Source organism: Aphelocoma coerulescens, chromosome 12 (assembly GCF_041296385.1).
Source record: "Aphelocoma coerulescens isolate FSJ_1873_10779 chromosome 12, UR_Acoe_1.0, whole genome shotgun sequence".
Lineage (NCBI taxonomy): Eukaryota > Metazoa > Chordata > Aves > Passeriformes > Corvidae > Aphelocoma > Aphelocoma coerulescens.
In genome coordinates this window covers 12,232,190-12,248,321 of record NC_091026.1, presented here as the reverse complement: position 1 = coordinate 12,248,321, position 16,132 = coordinate 12,232,190, and the positions used below count along the sequence as shown (strand labels likewise).

The following is a 16,132-nucleotide window of genomic DNA, read 5'->3' as shown; positions in this document are numbered from 1 at the left end:
AATGCCTGTACAGAAGGCTTTATGATGCAAAAATATTGAACAGGGTATTTCCAAAAGTAATTCAACATATGAAGGTTTTACAATACGTGTAATTTTAAAAGAAAAACCGAAGGGAAAAAGTCAAGAAACTCCAGAAATGGAAAGGAAATAAGATATTCAAGCCAGCTGGACTCTTACACAAGTGATCTGAGCTACCACACTTGCCATAAAAAAAGAAATCCAAGCACAGAAAAAGGCACCGATATTTATCCCATGAGTACCCAGTTTTACCACAGCACCACCTTGACTTAACATTTTACCTCAGTTTTAGTCCCATGAGGGTCGCTGGCCTGTTGTAAGAAACCAGTATGTATTTGCTTTTGTTACACTAGATTCCTGTGTTCTTAGTTTCAAAGCGCTAAAATTTAAATAACCTTCATCTTACTTTCTTTGCAATGGTATGGAAATGTTCTAATATGTTCTAATAAACAGCCTATGTTTTCTTTTGAAACATTAGACCCTCTTTACTAATAAGGACCCTTTTCATCCTGATAAATAACACCTCCACCAGCTGTACAGCTGCACTGTGTTACTGCTCTGGGTCTTGTCTCAGTTTAACAACTGTTGATGAAAACTGCCAGCATCCTGCTCTCTTTTCTGTGATCCCAGAAGAGGTATTTCCACTGCGGTGTTTTTTTTTACACTTCTCACATCAAAATCTTGCCTAAAGGGTAGCTCTCTCAGTTGCAACAACTGTTTTCACCCAGGCACTGGATGCCTGAATAACTTGCCCAGACTCTCTTCATTCTCCCTGTAAGTCTTTGCAGGAACCTGAGTGGGAACTGGAAACATCATTTAAGAATTTCTTTTACAGGAGTACTTGCCTTCTTCCTTTGTGGTGGATTCTGGGGAGCAGCTCTGGCACCTTCACAAGCCCTCTCGCCGCAGGGGGACATGGATCCATGCGCTGTCTCTTTGAGCAGCCCTGACTCGTGTCTGCTGAAATACCCTTCAGCAGGAGAGCTGCAGCAGCCTGCTTCTGAATTCATTGGCTTCCTCTCTCCCAATGGAGGAGACCCCCGCAACAGCCCATCCACACGTGGCATAGCGTTCAACGGGGAGAAGGCATACATTAAATTAAACTCTGTCCGAAAAGCCTGATCAGAGCTTCGTAGCAGCATCTGTGCTTCCCCACTTTTCCCTGGGAAGTTCATCTCTGAAGTAGAGTTTATGGAGGATTGTGGAGCCACATCAGAGGATCCAAAGCTGAGCAGCGATGGCCGTTCCTGGCAGGTGTTTGCACTGGAATCCAGGTACCCACCCTTCAAATCCAGGTCGGATCGGAGGCAGACCTGGAAAATCAAGAAGGATATAGAAAGGGGGTGGGTAGTCAGCAAAAGGATCAAGCAAGGGAAGGGAGAAAAATTTAAGTCAGAAAATCCTCTGTACAATGCTAGCTTCCTGCTTCCCTGTTCCTTTCTGATTACCCCTTTGGTTCTTTTCTGCACTGTTCTGCTCATTCCACAGGGGAATGCCTGAGACTAAACAATGATCAGTTGAGCTGTCCAATATGGGATGCCCTTTCCCCTGCAGCAAGAGGATAAGGCTCAACACTATCCCCAGGCAGTTAATGAATTAAACCCAGCATTTTCAATTGCCTCATACATCCCCAAGTTGATGTTAACACAGAGCAGTAGCCAGGAAAGAACAGAACAGATTTGCTGTCCTTCTGCTGTTTTATTAGCCAAGTTCTTGCCTGTCCCAAGTCAGCCACTGCTAACTTCCTAACAATAACATACCCAAGACCTCTAAGCCATTTGTTTTCACTCATTGTGAGCTTTGTAAATCTCTAACAATAGTACATTCATTTAATTTTTACTTCATTTTTACATTTTAAAATTTCCAACAAAACCACAATGGCATCATCTTTGTGCTGTCAGAGTTTCTGGAGCACTAGGCAATGATGCAACAGTATATTCATTTATCCACCTGAAGTGCCAAAAACCCTCCAGGGCAGCAAAATAATCATCTCCTTCACCACATTAATATGTCAGGATCTCAGACAATGAGTACAACTGACAAGATTTCATCCTCTTTGCAGGACTCCAGTGCAGAGGGAAAAAACCACAGCAGCACCAGACACCAGCTCTGCCCTCCTGCTGAAGCTGAGAACATTTTCCCTGTTGCACTATGGCTCCAAGTAATCCACCACACTGGAGATGAGCATGTATTTTCTACTATGAAACAGGCACTGAGCAAGGTAGTTCATCTCATCTTTTATCGCAGGTCAGCAGGTAAGCAAAATACTACTTTTTGGCATCTCCTCAGTATTTTCAGTCTGCAAGTGAGCAGGTGATAAGCCAAGGCTGAAGAGAGCAGGTCAGGTGTACCACTGTGTGTTCTTAAGTCAAAACTAGTGGTGAATGCCTTCCCTTCCCCAGCAGTCATCTGGTCACTATTCAGTAAATTTCACAGACCACTCATGGACTGGGCGGAGTCTGAAAATGGTGATGGTAATTCCAGGGTCCCCAAATCTCTTGCCTGCACCTCAGTAGCTGAGACATACCAAGTCTTCGCACTACCTGGTCAACAAGCGAATCATAAATTCCAGTCTTCAATTTGTTTTGTTGTGATAACCCTGAAAACTCTCCTCAGCCTTACTGTGTCTAAAACTCTGCCCTTATTCCCAGTGCCTGAACAACCCTCCCTCCCCTCCCACCATGCACACACAGCCCACACGCTCCCAGCTCAGGTGCCATAACTACCTCAGGTGACATGGACTCGGGCCTATGCGCAGGGGAGCTCTCGGGGGAGGATACGTTCTAGAGGAGGGAAAAGCATCTAGTTATTCATCTACTTCAAAAGTCAAGAGACAATTACAACGTACAAAAGCACACAGGTTAGCAATGGCTATTCTAAACAACTATCCCAAGAACTGGCCCCAGCCTGGACAGCATCATGGCTGGTTAAGTGGTTTCTAAAGCTTCCTGGAAACACGGATAGGACTGGGTTACTGCATCTCATGATGCAACTTAGTACCCAAAGCAGAGCACATGAATGTTAAGAAAAGCAGCAGCTAACTCTTTATATTTCTGATGCTATCAGACTTCACACCATGGAATACAGAAAAAGACATTTATGGTTTTTAGTCTGAGAACATGGGAGAGAAAAATACCCAGAAAGTAAAGATCCCCCCAACACTAAGATGACCTTTCATAGACATATACTATAAAACAAACATGTCTTCCTCAATCCACCAAGGGCTACCTTTCTAGCTCAAGTCAAGAGAAGAGGTGTGAGCAGCCAGCTTTATGAAATGTTGTATCATCTGAGCACCTATCAGTGAAGGCAGTGTATGCCTGTGACAGCACAGTTAAGGGCTCTTCCCAAGCACTTCCCTTTCCATGCTACTGAGCAGGCCTAAAATAGAATCAGAGAGGCAGCATTCCCAGAGCTATGCTGCTATCAGAGAAATATAGCAGGAGTCACTGTTTTCTGCTAAGCAGAAAACCCCAGAAAACTGAGGAATCTCAGAAATTTCTTAACAAAAACTTCTGACAAACTCCACAAAAAAAGCTAGAGCTATGTCATCATGCTTCTGGCCACTTATGAATATGGAGGGTCCAAACATCCTTTAATTTGTTTCCACTCTAAAAAGATCACAAAACTGAGTCCAAAAAACCTCAATCTGTAAAAACCTGGCAAAGAGAGCTTCAGAGGCTTGTGATAAAAGTTTTATAGAGAGCAGCTAGGAAATCAGTCAAGAAGGAAGTTTCTTAAAAGCTTTCAAAAAATGTATTTCCCAGCAAGACAAGATGCCAAGTCAGAACTTCTGCTTGCTTGAGGAAGCTTGTGAATTGATGGAAGAATTTTTCTGTTGCTCTCTCACCACAGTGCCACAGGTTTATACTTGGGGAGATGCAGTCACTCATTAAAACTGTGGTCCAGTGAGTTACTGAATTCTTTTCAAGAGGAAAAAAGGTAAAAGGCAAGTAAGTTATAGATAACCAGTGAAATTAAGGCTAATTAACACTAAGGTGGGACAGGAAAGGAGTGATTAGACTGTGGAGGTTCATGGCAACACTGCCCTGATCTGCCACCTCAACCACTGGGTAAGGGTTGTTTCCAGTAAAGCTCTTTCTGCCTGAAACAGTCTTTCATCTCTCTCCTCAACACGCCACAATCTTCCCTGCTAAACTCTACACAGCTGCCTCTCAAACAGCTTAAAAGAAAGGGCTCTCAAACAAAATAATCAAAGCATGCTAAGCTAAAAGTACCACAAAGGAATATTTGCCCTGTTGCAAAACAGATGAGGGATTCCTGCAGGGTAGTCCCTGGTATGGAGCAGGCCATCACTGCACCGTTTTTTAAAATGGTTCTAACCGGCAGAGTATGAGCAGCTGGCCTGAAGTCTTTCATGAGGTTTTTTTAATGAAAATACGCAATACTAGAGAATAAAACAAAACCTGCAAACAACATGATTCCTATTTACAGGCACAGAGTGGAGGGTCCTGACTGGATGAATACTGGTAACTCTGCCAAAGAGTTTAGAGCAATGGAAACCACATACACAGCCCGCTCATCAATTCTGCTAATTTTTGCAGAAGGAAACTATCAAGAAATCAAAGCTATTAAGACAATTTCCTTCTACCCAGTCCACTTAAAGAAAACCAAAGAATATAGTGGAAGATGATGTGAAGTATCACTACCATACCTGGGGTTACTGAAAGCTCTTTGGGGAAAGAGGAGCCAAGGATATCTTACAGCCTCTGAGAAATGGAACAGTTGTACTCTTTGGAAGAAGGGGGGATTGAAAACCACATTGGCACAGAGATCTAAAGTGGGGAAGATGATTAAAGATCACTGAAAAACTTGAGAAATTTAGGAGCTACTCAGCAGAAAGAGAAAAAAAGGTAACACTAATGTTACTGATAGCTACAAAGTGAGGGGAGGCCAGGCTGTAGCGAAGTTTGACAATTTACAGAGCAGGAGATCTGCCCAGAAGTGAAGAGAAAGGCAGCAGTGCTCTTGAGGCTAAGACTGCGATGCTGCTCAGAAATACACACTCAAAAAGGAAGCCTCCCTAGTGCTGCTTCTGCTGCAAAAGTTGCTGTTCCTTTTTTTTTTAGCACACTCAGTCCCGGGCAGACTTACCTCGAACTGTAGTGGAGTATTGCAGCGGCTGGTAGCCAGAGAGGGGATGGGTGAGAACATGATGCCGTAACCATTGCGAGTCTCCTCCTCCCCGGGCAGCGACGAGCAGGGCGTGGCCAGCTGTGGGCTGGCTGAGCCGGGGACCGAAGGGACGGGAGGGGGGGGAGTGACAGGAGACAGCGGCCGCAGCAACTTCTTCACGTTTTGCTCCATCAAGTAGCGAGACTTCCATTTCTTCAGGGGACTCAGCAAGTCTGAAACACAAACTGAGCTGAGGACACGGCTGAACCACTGACCATGAGCAAATCACATGTTGTCTTCTTCCCCCTACTTCCAGCCCAAATGAAACCCGGGAGTCTTCAATGCAACTACAAAAGACTCCTAAAAATTAAGTACCTCTGAATTACTTCAATATCAGTGCCTAGATACTGGTAACAGAACAATACATACTCAGGAACATGCAGTGAACAAGGAAAGCAAATATTTCAACTAGAAGCAAAAATAAGAGGGAGCTTGGGGAAAGGAAGACAGGAAAGGTTAAAAAGGGGAAAGGAGAATAGAGGAGAGAGGTCAGAAGACATGTACTGTGATTCTTACAAACAAACCAGAGGCAGCTCAGTTATCATTAACTGAACCTAATAGCTCCCTATAGGCTACATCAATACAGCCCAAGCACATTTCCATTTCCACAAAGGATTAAAGCCTTTCCCTCAGGCCTATCTTTCTTCAAAATAATAATCTTTTTTGATGCTTAGTTTAAAAAAAACCTGAACAAATCACCAGTAAATCCTACAGGCTAGGTCTTCCTCGAGATGTACATTTATTGGTTTTGGTGTTCTGTTCACTTCCTATTCATCTAATCTTTAAATAATCAAATTTGTATTATCTGTGTGATGTCTAGCTTCCTGTCTGTCATGCTTGGAAAACTGATCCCTGACTGGGCTGATCTTCACTCTCTTCCTCTGTAAATACAGACAAAATATTTAACCATTCTACTGCTTTACTCATAGATTTTAGCTTCTCCATCCTTGAGACTTACTTAGTCATTTGTTTATTACACACGTGCCTGTAAGACTTTGCTACACCTTCCTACACTCAGCAGGTATTTAGTTCTAACAGCATCTTGCTGCAAAGAGATGATACTGAGCCCTCTTCCGTCTACCCCCTCCCTTCCAGTGTACAAGAGATCTCAGAGAACCGAGACTGATAATGCAATGTTATGATTATCTTTCCTCAGGAAAATACTGAGAAACTTCACAGATGCTCAAGCTACAATGGGTCTGCAGAAACTGGAATGAACGGCAAAGCAACATTCTCACCTACCCTAAAGCTGTGCCATCAGGCAGCAGGACACATTAAGATGTCACTTGTACAGCTGCCTTTGGTATTCAGTACCTTTGCCAGTCTGACTCCAGTGCCCGTGCTGCCCTGATGGTGCTGAGCACTCACCTGTATCATCTTTGCAGATGCTGGAGGAGCTGCTGTTCTCGTTGCTTTGGTATAGACACTGGGTTCTGTTCTCTTGTGGAGCTGGTGAGGTCTGAGTCATTCCCTCTTCCAGGGCTTGTTTGATCCAGCGCTGAAACAGAACGAGACTACATAAACGTGAAACTCCTCGGGTACTTTCTCTGCAGTCCTGCAGGATACACTCCAACTCCTACACTTGTGTGGAGCAGGGCAGGCTGCTCAGAAGCCCAGGGTTACCTGGCTGGCATGCACTCAGGCGAGAGCGCGTTAGAACACAGCTGTCAGCACTGAGCCCACCACCTACTGTGGTGGGGCTGTGCCCTTCCTGACATGGGTTCTGGGAGCAGCAGTCATCAGCAGTAACACAGAGATAAGTAAAGAGCAAATTATAACTCTAAAAATGCAGAACAGTGGCACCTAAAACTATTAAAAACAATCATAATTTAGAAGAAAAGGGACACAAATATAATGAACACTCTACAACCACTGATTTTTGCAAAAAAAGCTGTTTCCTGCCCAGGAGAGCAAATTTGAGCAAAAAAAAAAATCTGATTAAAATGCAAGCAGCAGTTTTCAAGGAGGGTAAACCAAGAAAAGAATAATAAAAGCAAATCTTTTCTTCAGCTACTAATAAAAAAGACAAGTCACAGTGGTCTTCTGAACGTGGACAATTAAGAATGTTTCACATCTCACATGAGCAAACATGAACTGAAGCCTCAGCAAATCAGCTGCTGCAGTGCGTGTGCTAGCCCTGTATCTTGATACAAACTGACTCCTGATGGCAGGCAGGAACCTTTGCTTATTCTGCTATAAAGATAACTGCCACAATATATGGGAAAACACTCAAGTGATCCAGTGAAATGACAGCAAACTGCAGAAAAAATGCAAACAGCAATTTTCATTTGTATAGTTTACCCAGAGGACTCACTTTACCAGACACTTCTTGTCCTAGAGAGGTTTGAAATTGTACTTTTACCTTTCAGCAATCCACAGTTCATCTGCATGCCAGCAATGTGTATCCTATTAGAGATACACGTGTGTCTTATGATTCCTCAAAGCTATCGTGAAAGAACATCACAAACTCAGTGGCCACAATCCTCAAAGTGAAAACTTCAATGCGAGGATGAAGAGCAGGTGACAGGATCTATTTTGATGGGCTTCACTACTGTACAGCAGACGCTTCTTCTCTGTTCAAATGTAACTCAAGGATTCCACTGTGGCCGCCAGGAAAAGGGAGAAGTGCCAGCCAGTCTGGAGCACCTCTACCTCAAACGTGGCATCTGATCTGACAGCCAAGTCACTGCACAGTGTGTGATTAACGTGAGAGCAGGTTACAGTTCAGTTTCCTTGCGAGGTTCAGACACTGCCATGCTTTGGATGCAAACTGACATCATCAGCTGAGTTTTTTGGCACAGTTCTCAGTAGTTTAAGGATGAGGCCTGCTGACAATCCAAGAAAATATGTGATCTATTTCAACAGCCTTTATAAATCAACCTCCTTGGCTGAGTAGTGAAAAGTAGACAAGACAGATATCAGGTCTTGAGAGAGTGTACCATCGAGTTCTGGACCATTTCTAGACCTCAGCTGGCTGAAAAGGAGGTGTTCCCTGTGAGTTTTCTAACCATTCCTGAACATGAGAAGCAGACTTCTACATCTCCAGACTGTTAAGTCATAAAACCACCAAATGCTGAAAAGCATTTTCCAAGAAAAAGCCAAGGATCTCCTATGAAATGGATGAAACCCCTCACTAGAACAGTTAACAGTCAAAAACTATTTACAGTCAAAAAGTAGAAATCTAACGAATTATTTCTGCAACGTCTGTTCTGGACACAGCAACTTTCAGTACTTTATTAACTATTTAATGGAATAGGCAGGGTATTTAAATTTTCAGATTAAGAAACAAGAATGCTACATGACACCATTAATGATTTTCCTACTAAACTTGGAAATGGATAGGGAAAAACATGACACAGCTTAACACAGGCTAGAACAATCACTTCTACAATTACAGGCTAGAAAACTAATGGGTTGTTCTAACAAACATACAAAATCATGAACTGGACATGAGCTTAAATCAAACTGTCAGAGAAAACTCAGTCACACTGGGATGCAGAAAATGGGTACAGGTTAGAAGACACAAAGCAACTTTTCTGCTTTGAAAATGTCCCAGTTGCAACACAACATTCAGTTTTGGACACAACTTCAAGGAAGGTGTGGACTAAATGGAAGTCATCCATAGTGAGACTAGTCCACTCCCTCTCCAGCAGTGAGAATTATCATTTGACTAGAAAAGAGTAAAATGTAGCAACAGGTCAGAAGACTTGTTCCATGACAATAGTTTTCCCTCAATTTTGAGCTTGCTGGCCAGTTGTATGGCAATTGCACCAAGCACAAACTCCAAATAACTCTGCCAGCTTTGCTCTGGATGCTTCTCTCTTCCCTGGGGCTCAAAGACAATGTTAAAGTTCAAAAGAAGTTCAAACCTTGCAGTTCTCAGCTTAAAGATGCATGAGGAGGTTGCCCAGGCACACAGAAACAGACAAGGTTTTGTCATACATCTATATAGGAACCATGAAGAGCTTTACCTATGAAGGAGATACTGAAGAGACTGTTAGGGCATGACAACAAATTGGCTGAAGGTGGAAAACAGTGAAGTCCAAAGATTCTCTCTGGGAAAACACCCTCAAACAAAGGAAGGCAAAGAAACCAGGATATGGTACCTGAAAGCCACCAAGACAGGGAGAGCAGAAAAGATTTCTATATAATTGTTCTCAGGTAATCACACAGGAACTGGGAAAGTGTCTGAGCAAAACCAACAGGCAACAGGGAAGACAGATTCCGATACAAATCTGACTGAGTGAACTAACCTGCCTTCTGTTTCCCTGCAGATGGGTAAATACTGGCATTTAGTGGTCATCTCTGGAGGAACTAAATCCTTAGCTGGGCCTGGTTCAGGCTTCCTGCATGGCCTCAAGTATCTGTTGTGGACAGGCAGCTTATGATCCCGAACAAAGAGCTGTGGACTTGTTCTTGTGAACAGGCAAACTCAAAGCTTTTCAACCACAAAGGCTCTCCAAAGACAATGGAGGCACTGGATAACTGAGGCACTGGATTCTTGAGGTCCTCTGCAACACTGTCCTATCCCCACAATGCCAACCATCCTCTGACTGTGAAAGTAGTAACATAAAACTTTCTAAGGGCAGCAATCAACATGCTTTGAATTGTGTATGCTGGATAATAAACAGCCGCTGCAGATCTGAAAGTACATGTTTCTAAAAGGGCAGTCACAGAACAGCTGTTCTACCACGGCAAAAGGCAAAGATGAAAACTGGACTCTGGCAAGGAGGTCAGCAGTCATAGCCTGGACACTGCCTCAATACACCAGCTCAGCAGGAATATATGGAAATAAACTCCAAAAGGACACAACAACTTTATGAGGAAGTCAGTAAGGTGAGTATACATCGTGTGAAGGTAAGACATGAGCAAACATACCTTCTTACAGGAGCTGTAAATGCCATCCAACAGAAAGGGCCTTCGACGTCTCTCAGGGTTGAAAGGTGAACCAAAGCGAATGTAGTGTTTAGGTGTGGTACAAATCAGCGGGGAGTGCACGAGACCTGGCAACATATTCAGGGTAGTTGCCAGAACTGTTGGGTCTGTAGTAATGCGCAGAGGACACTCAATTGGACACTCCTGCTTTTCTGCCTTGTCGTTCAGCCATTCTGTAACAAGGTACTGAAGGAGGAAACACACACATCAGTGCAACCAGCACAGGTGGAGAAGAAAGGCAGTATGGCACAGTGGTGTATGGGAAGCAATGCTCAGGTCAGCCCACATGCTAAAACCCCCCTCTGTCTCAACAGGAAGGACTTCCTGTGCCAAACCCAATTCTCACCTGTTGGAGACAACCCAATGTTGTAGCTCGATTTTATGCTCCAGTCATCTTAGTAGAAGATTCTCCAAAAACTCTGTTTTGATCACTCTGTTCAAAACTAGTTTCTAGACACAAAACTAAATGTATTAATAGCTAATTTAAGCCCAGTTATGTGGCAGCTGCCTGCTTGCTTCTGCAATTTTTCCCTCCTTTCCAAGTTTATCCTAGCTTGTACGTGACACTTGCAGTCACGTTCCCTCTTGGTCTTCAATTCTAAGCTGAGAGTTAACCTTTTTGCTGCATCCTAAATGAATATTTGCCACTCTGCCATCCTTACTTTGAGCACTTGCTCATATTTACCTTTTTTGTTTTGGGGTACTTTACTGCAGCTCGATTAGACTGGGATCCTGTAGCCAGGATAGCAGTTGGGTCAGATCCTGTCAACTGTCTGCCTTCTCCTGGCCCTTCCACAGTGCTGACATCTGTTGTGGTTACCAGGCTGGCAGTGCTTCCTTCCTCTGGGACAGCCTGTGTGAGTTCAGCTTGCTGGGAACTGGCTTGTTTCTGCCTTCTCAGTCTTTGTGCTGAACTGGTCCGGTATCGAGAGAAGCGACTTTTTGGTCGGGGCCTGGAGGGTTTTGCTGGAGCTGGTTTAGTCACTGTTTTGTCAGGGACAGCATCCTACAAAATAAACTGTCATTAGTCCGAGCACCTCTAAGAGTATTCCTTTTCTCTGCATACAGGATCAAAAATTGAGATTTATTTATTGACACTACCTGACTCTCAAAATCTTGTTGGACTCTGTTGGTTCATAAGATGGCCTTGGGGACCCTTCAACACTGGCACATTATCGTTTTGTCTTCTGCGTTCTTAAAGGACAGAACATTAGGAAGAAAGCAGCAATAGGAAACTTGCTGCCTGTCTCAAGGTAACTGCTCTCATTCCTGACCTGAGCTGACATGGAGCATTCCAGGCAAGTATCTGGACCCTGCCATAAAATGGGAACACATGCATCCAAAGTAGACTGGGTCAAAAAAAACCCAAACAAAAAGAAAAGAACTTTCCATCACTGCACTTACACATCCAGCTTAAGCTCACACCAGTACAAAAGGGGTTCACCTGGAGAAGGAGCTGGGCTTGTTCAGCCCACAGAGGACTGAGGGGGATGTAACAACAGTCATCCTATAAACAGCCTGAAGCCACTAAGAAGATGCAGTGGTGCATCAATGGACATACACTGAAATGAGAGGTTGAGACTGGATGCATGGCAAATTTCTTTCAACCTAACAGTCATGAATTGGAAGAGGTGCAATTTCCATCCCTGGAGGTTTTCAAGACAAGACTGGGTAAAACCCTGGCCAGCCTGGTCTAGCTTCAGAGCTGTCCCAACCTGACTCAGAATGGACTAGAGAGCCCATGAAGCTCCTCCTCACCTGAACAATCTTATGATCAGAAATGCTGTATCTGAGCTTTGTACAAGATAGCAAACAGTTCATCTTACCGCTACTTGTGAGGACCGTCGTGTGTTCACCCCAGTACTGCTGGTACTGTTAGAAACAGGAGGAAGAGGAGCATTCAGTGCTGAACTTCCATCTTCAGTTTCAGGAGTCTCTGTTTTTACTTCTTCCAGCTCAGGAGCTTCAGAATTGACGTTGATTTCAGCATCAGTGCTGTTACGGTCTGATGGTTGCTCTCGTCTCCTCTTTCTCTTTTCTAAGTTCTCAAACATGTGCATGATGGCTTCTACTTTCCTGTCTTCCCGGGACTACAACACAAGGGTAAATTGAAGTAAGCATGGTGAATTATGCACATAAACAAGGCAAGAACAGATATGGGAAGCAGCACAAGGAGAACAACTGCCAAACAGCAATGACAAAAGCCAGACAGAGGACAGAGAGAAGCAGTTCTTATCAGTTATTTGCATTTTTCAATATGGCAAATTTCCCAGAATAACAACAACATAATCGTGTGTTTGTAGCTCAAGTAGAAGAACTCGACTTTGTTCTTAAATAGGACCACTTAGATACTACTGAGTTATATTTATAAAACACCCACAAGGAAATGCATAATTTTGAAGAACTAAAAACCGTAAGAAAGCATAAGTAGAGTGAAGAGATGACTTGGTAACAAAGAGAGCTACTTGCTAATGACCAAACATTAGAACAAAACAGAAGCCAGGGCAACAGAAGTTAGTGGTTCAGTAATTTGCAGCAAGTGTAATACACCACACAAACTGATTAAAATGTTCCAAATTCATTCATTTCCCAGCAAGAATATCAGAAGGTGACCCAGCTCAAAAATAAAAGCTTTGGTCTAAGCAGCTTACATAGTGGATAAGAAAAACAGAACATGAGAGAATAGAGGGAAAACGAGTCCATTTATTAGGTAAACAAAAAGGACAGGAAATCTTATCACCTGGCTGTGGCAGAAATAATTGGTAATTATACATGTAAAAGCCTAATACAATAACTTTGCAGTGACTGGCAAGAATCAAGTGGATTTTAAGAAGTGGGGTCAAGTGTCTTCTGAGATTTGTCATGGAGAAAGTATCTTGGAGCCCACAGCCTGGCCTAGACAGTTTTTTGTTAAAAAACACTACAAACACACACACACACACACACACATGAAGAGAGACTGAGGAAACCATAGATATGCATATTTACCTGGTGCCAAATATAGAAAACCGAATCGCATTAAAGCAGATTAACTGGTGCAACCTACAGTAACTGGGCTTACAGGCTGATGGGAAACTAACACTTCGCTGAGACTATTCTGTCCCAAGAAGAGATCAGCCTCCCTGCATTAAAATGAAATCTTCCCTCCAAGCTTTAAGTCCAATCTGATGGATGACTGCCGTCATTCAAATTTCAGTGGAAACTGACTGCTTTATCTCATCTGTTCTAAAAACCATCCGATAATCCAAGGATCTCTCCACTGGATGGCCCTTGGCTGTGCAAGTTGCTGCACTATTTTAGCATTTAAAGCATTCTCAGGAAATTTACACTTGGAAGATCCCTATCTCCAATTAGAGGAAGACAGGTGATTATGATATCAAAGAAAAACAGGGAATTCCTAGCTCTAATACTTTTGTTGGGTGGCAAAAGGATGGGAGCAATTTTTCTATTTTTCTTCCTTGGGTTTCTGGTTGGTTGGTTGTTTTAATTGTGTATTTGCATTTTTGTTTGGATTTTTCTCTTGTTTATTTAAATTAATGAATTAAGAGCCAAACCAGCTCCATTCACATGCATAAAACATTCTAATCCAGGCAGCAATCCCAGGGGCCATACGCAACACAAGAAAAAAACCACCAGCTCTACTCAGTAAAGATGAAGGCTGAAAAAGGACTGTACCATCAACAATCCAGAGCACTAAAATATATTTTGATAAAGAGGACTGCTTAAGACAACAATAATTTCAAAACACAGAGATTTCCTAAGTAAGTGCCAATAGTACTGTTAGTGGTCTACCCCTCTTACTGAGTTTTGCAACTAATCATACCCTTTTCCCCACACGGCAACGTGTTTATGACACCATACACAGAACAGATACCTGTTTACAAACCTAACCCAGCAAAAATGATGAAGTTTTAAGAAAAATCAGGTTTTGGTTCATGGTATGACTGAATTGAAGATATCCCTGCTCACTGCAGCGGGGTAGGACTAGCTGACCTTTGAAAGCCCCTTCCCTATGGTATGGTTCTATATAGTGCCATAAATTCTTGTACTGGCAATAAGGAAGGGCAGCAAGAACATAAAAAAGGTGCAATTACCTTTTTGTAATGTGGTGCTGATGGTTTTGCTAAAAGTGTTTTAGACTACAGAACAGCCCTGAAAGTAACAGTTAAACCTTTCACTCAGGAAATAAATCTATAGTGTATCTCCTAATCTGCAGCACCCTAACAGAAATCCTGTGATGTGGACTCAACCTGGGTGGTTTTTACCCACCTGTCCACCTTTTTTTTTTTTTGCTGTTGTTAATCAAATTACTGAAGATCACTAACAGTTGGGATTTGCGTTCAAACAAGTGAAATAACCAACTGGACCTGTTGGTCACTGCATAAAGCAAGTCCTAAGGGGGGGTGATACCCAGATAGAGAGAGGTACTTGCCCGTCGGCTGTGGACCAAGGCTCCCTGTTCATCTACAGGCTCCTCTTTCTCCCCTTCTTGTTTCTCCTCCTTCTCTGGCACCTGAGAGAGAAACCCAGATTTATTAACCCCGTACTGTTTCAAAGTTACCAAGATTTCTGTTGTAATTTAAGGTGCTAAAGGTTTAAAAAGAGGCTTCCTGCAGTTTCTGTTCTGAAGCTTCCAATGCTATTGGATCAGACTCTTGCAGCACTGAATGGTAACATATATAACAAGGGGGCAAAGGTTTTACCTCATTGTCACTGACTGCTGCAGGTCCCTCAGGAACTTCCTCAGTCTGTTGACTGCTGTTCTCATCCGATGCAATGCTCTGCTGTTCCATTTCTAGCTCCTTTCGACGGGCCTTTCGCCGGCGTGTTTCTGCCCCAATCAGTGTGCCTAAAACAGGTGGAGGTAGGTGTTCTGCAGCATTTGGGCTACGTTTCTGCACAGGGCAATTCCGGTTCCCCTTGTGACACGCACAGTCCACTTTATAATTGCTGCTCCAAAACACAAACATAATTCGTGTCACTCTTCATTTCTCAACCCTTGCACAGAGACATTCAATACATCTCCTACTAAACATCTCACCACGTGCCAAAGCAAGGACAGCAGGCTACCTTATGGCTTCTATTGTAGAATATGCCAGCAGAACTGGACAGAATAGCCGGGAAATGCAATTCAGTAGAAAACGGAGCAATATGTAGAATGCGAGGAAAGGGCTGGAGGAAGATGTCCAGTCCAGGAGGGCAGTGGAGAGCTCCCGGGCGAGGTGAAGGACTCACCAGATGTTGTACTCATAGTCAAAGGCGATGGTAACCTCTGTGTCCTTGGCAATGGTGGCAACAGCATAGATGCACAGGTGGATCATCCCATCAGCAATCACATGACGAACCTTGTTAAAAAAAGAAGAAAGAAACTGATGTCTCCACAGGTTGCATTTCCTACTTCCAAGACAGAAGCCTCCTTTTGCAAAGTAGCTCTTACCTACTCTACGAATAATTATCCCAAATTCTCCATAGGGAAAAGCCTGCTTCACTGCTCGTCTCATCCTGTGCTTTTCCACTTACAACTACCACCACCTGCTTACCCTCAGTACCACTGTGCAGCCAAAGGAAAGACATGAAAGAAATCTTTCTCTTCCAAAAAAAACCTCCCTCATCTTCCCAAACCTTCTCATATTCCAAGTATAAACCATCAAACAAGCAAGAGACACAGAGAATTTACCATATTTAGGGCATTTTAAGTTAGGGAAAGTGCTAAGCTTATGTAAAACATGTATTTGCAATTACAGTGATGATGAAGAGAGAATTTACCTCTGCATTTGGAGTGCAGGACCGCCTGATGAACCTGGCATCATTACCAAAGGTGCGGGCATCAACACACATCTCAACGCCATTGAACTTGGAGTAGAACAGCACAAAGGGATATGGCCTGGAGAAGCAACAGAACATCTCAATCCCAAAATAGCCAATTCCTACAGCACTGTTGTTAACAGGTATGCCTCACTTCACTAGAAGCAGCACTTCCATC

At 43.2% G+C, this 16,132-nt stretch overlaps 1 protein-coding gene across 1 annotated transcript in view; it reads right to left on the bottom strand.

Annotated features, from left to right (window-relative positions):
- Nucleotides 1–16,132, bottom strand: part of SETD5 (SET domain containing 5) — a 65,069-nt gene that overhangs the window by 8,524 nt on the left and 40,413 nt on the right. The window contains exons 10-20 of the mRNA XM_069028428.1: nucleotides 15,916–16,033; nucleotides 15,385–15,494; nucleotides 14,853–15,099; nucleotides 14,582–14,662; nucleotides 11,976–12,239; nucleotides 10,835–11,155; nucleotides 10,093–10,335; nucleotides 6,583–6,712; nucleotides 5,134–5,387; nucleotides 2,745–2,801; nucleotides 864–1,331 (exon numbers count right to left, since the gene is read on the bottom strand). Of these exons, the coding sequence (XP_068884529.1) occupies nucleotides 864–1,331; nucleotides 2,745–2,801; nucleotides 5,134–5,387; nucleotides 6,583–6,712; nucleotides 10,093–10,335; nucleotides 10,835–11,155; nucleotides 11,976–12,239; nucleotides 14,582–14,662; nucleotides 14,853–15,099; nucleotides 15,385–15,494; nucleotides 15,916–16,033 (2,293 nt within the window). The remainder of the gene's footprint in view (nucleotides 1–863; nucleotides 1,332–2,744; nucleotides 2,802–5,133; nucleotides 5,388–6,582; nucleotides 6,713–10,092; nucleotides 10,336–10,834; nucleotides 11,156–11,975; nucleotides 12,240–14,581; nucleotides 14,663–14,852; nucleotides 15,100–15,384; nucleotides 15,495–15,915; nucleotides 16,034–16,132) is intronic.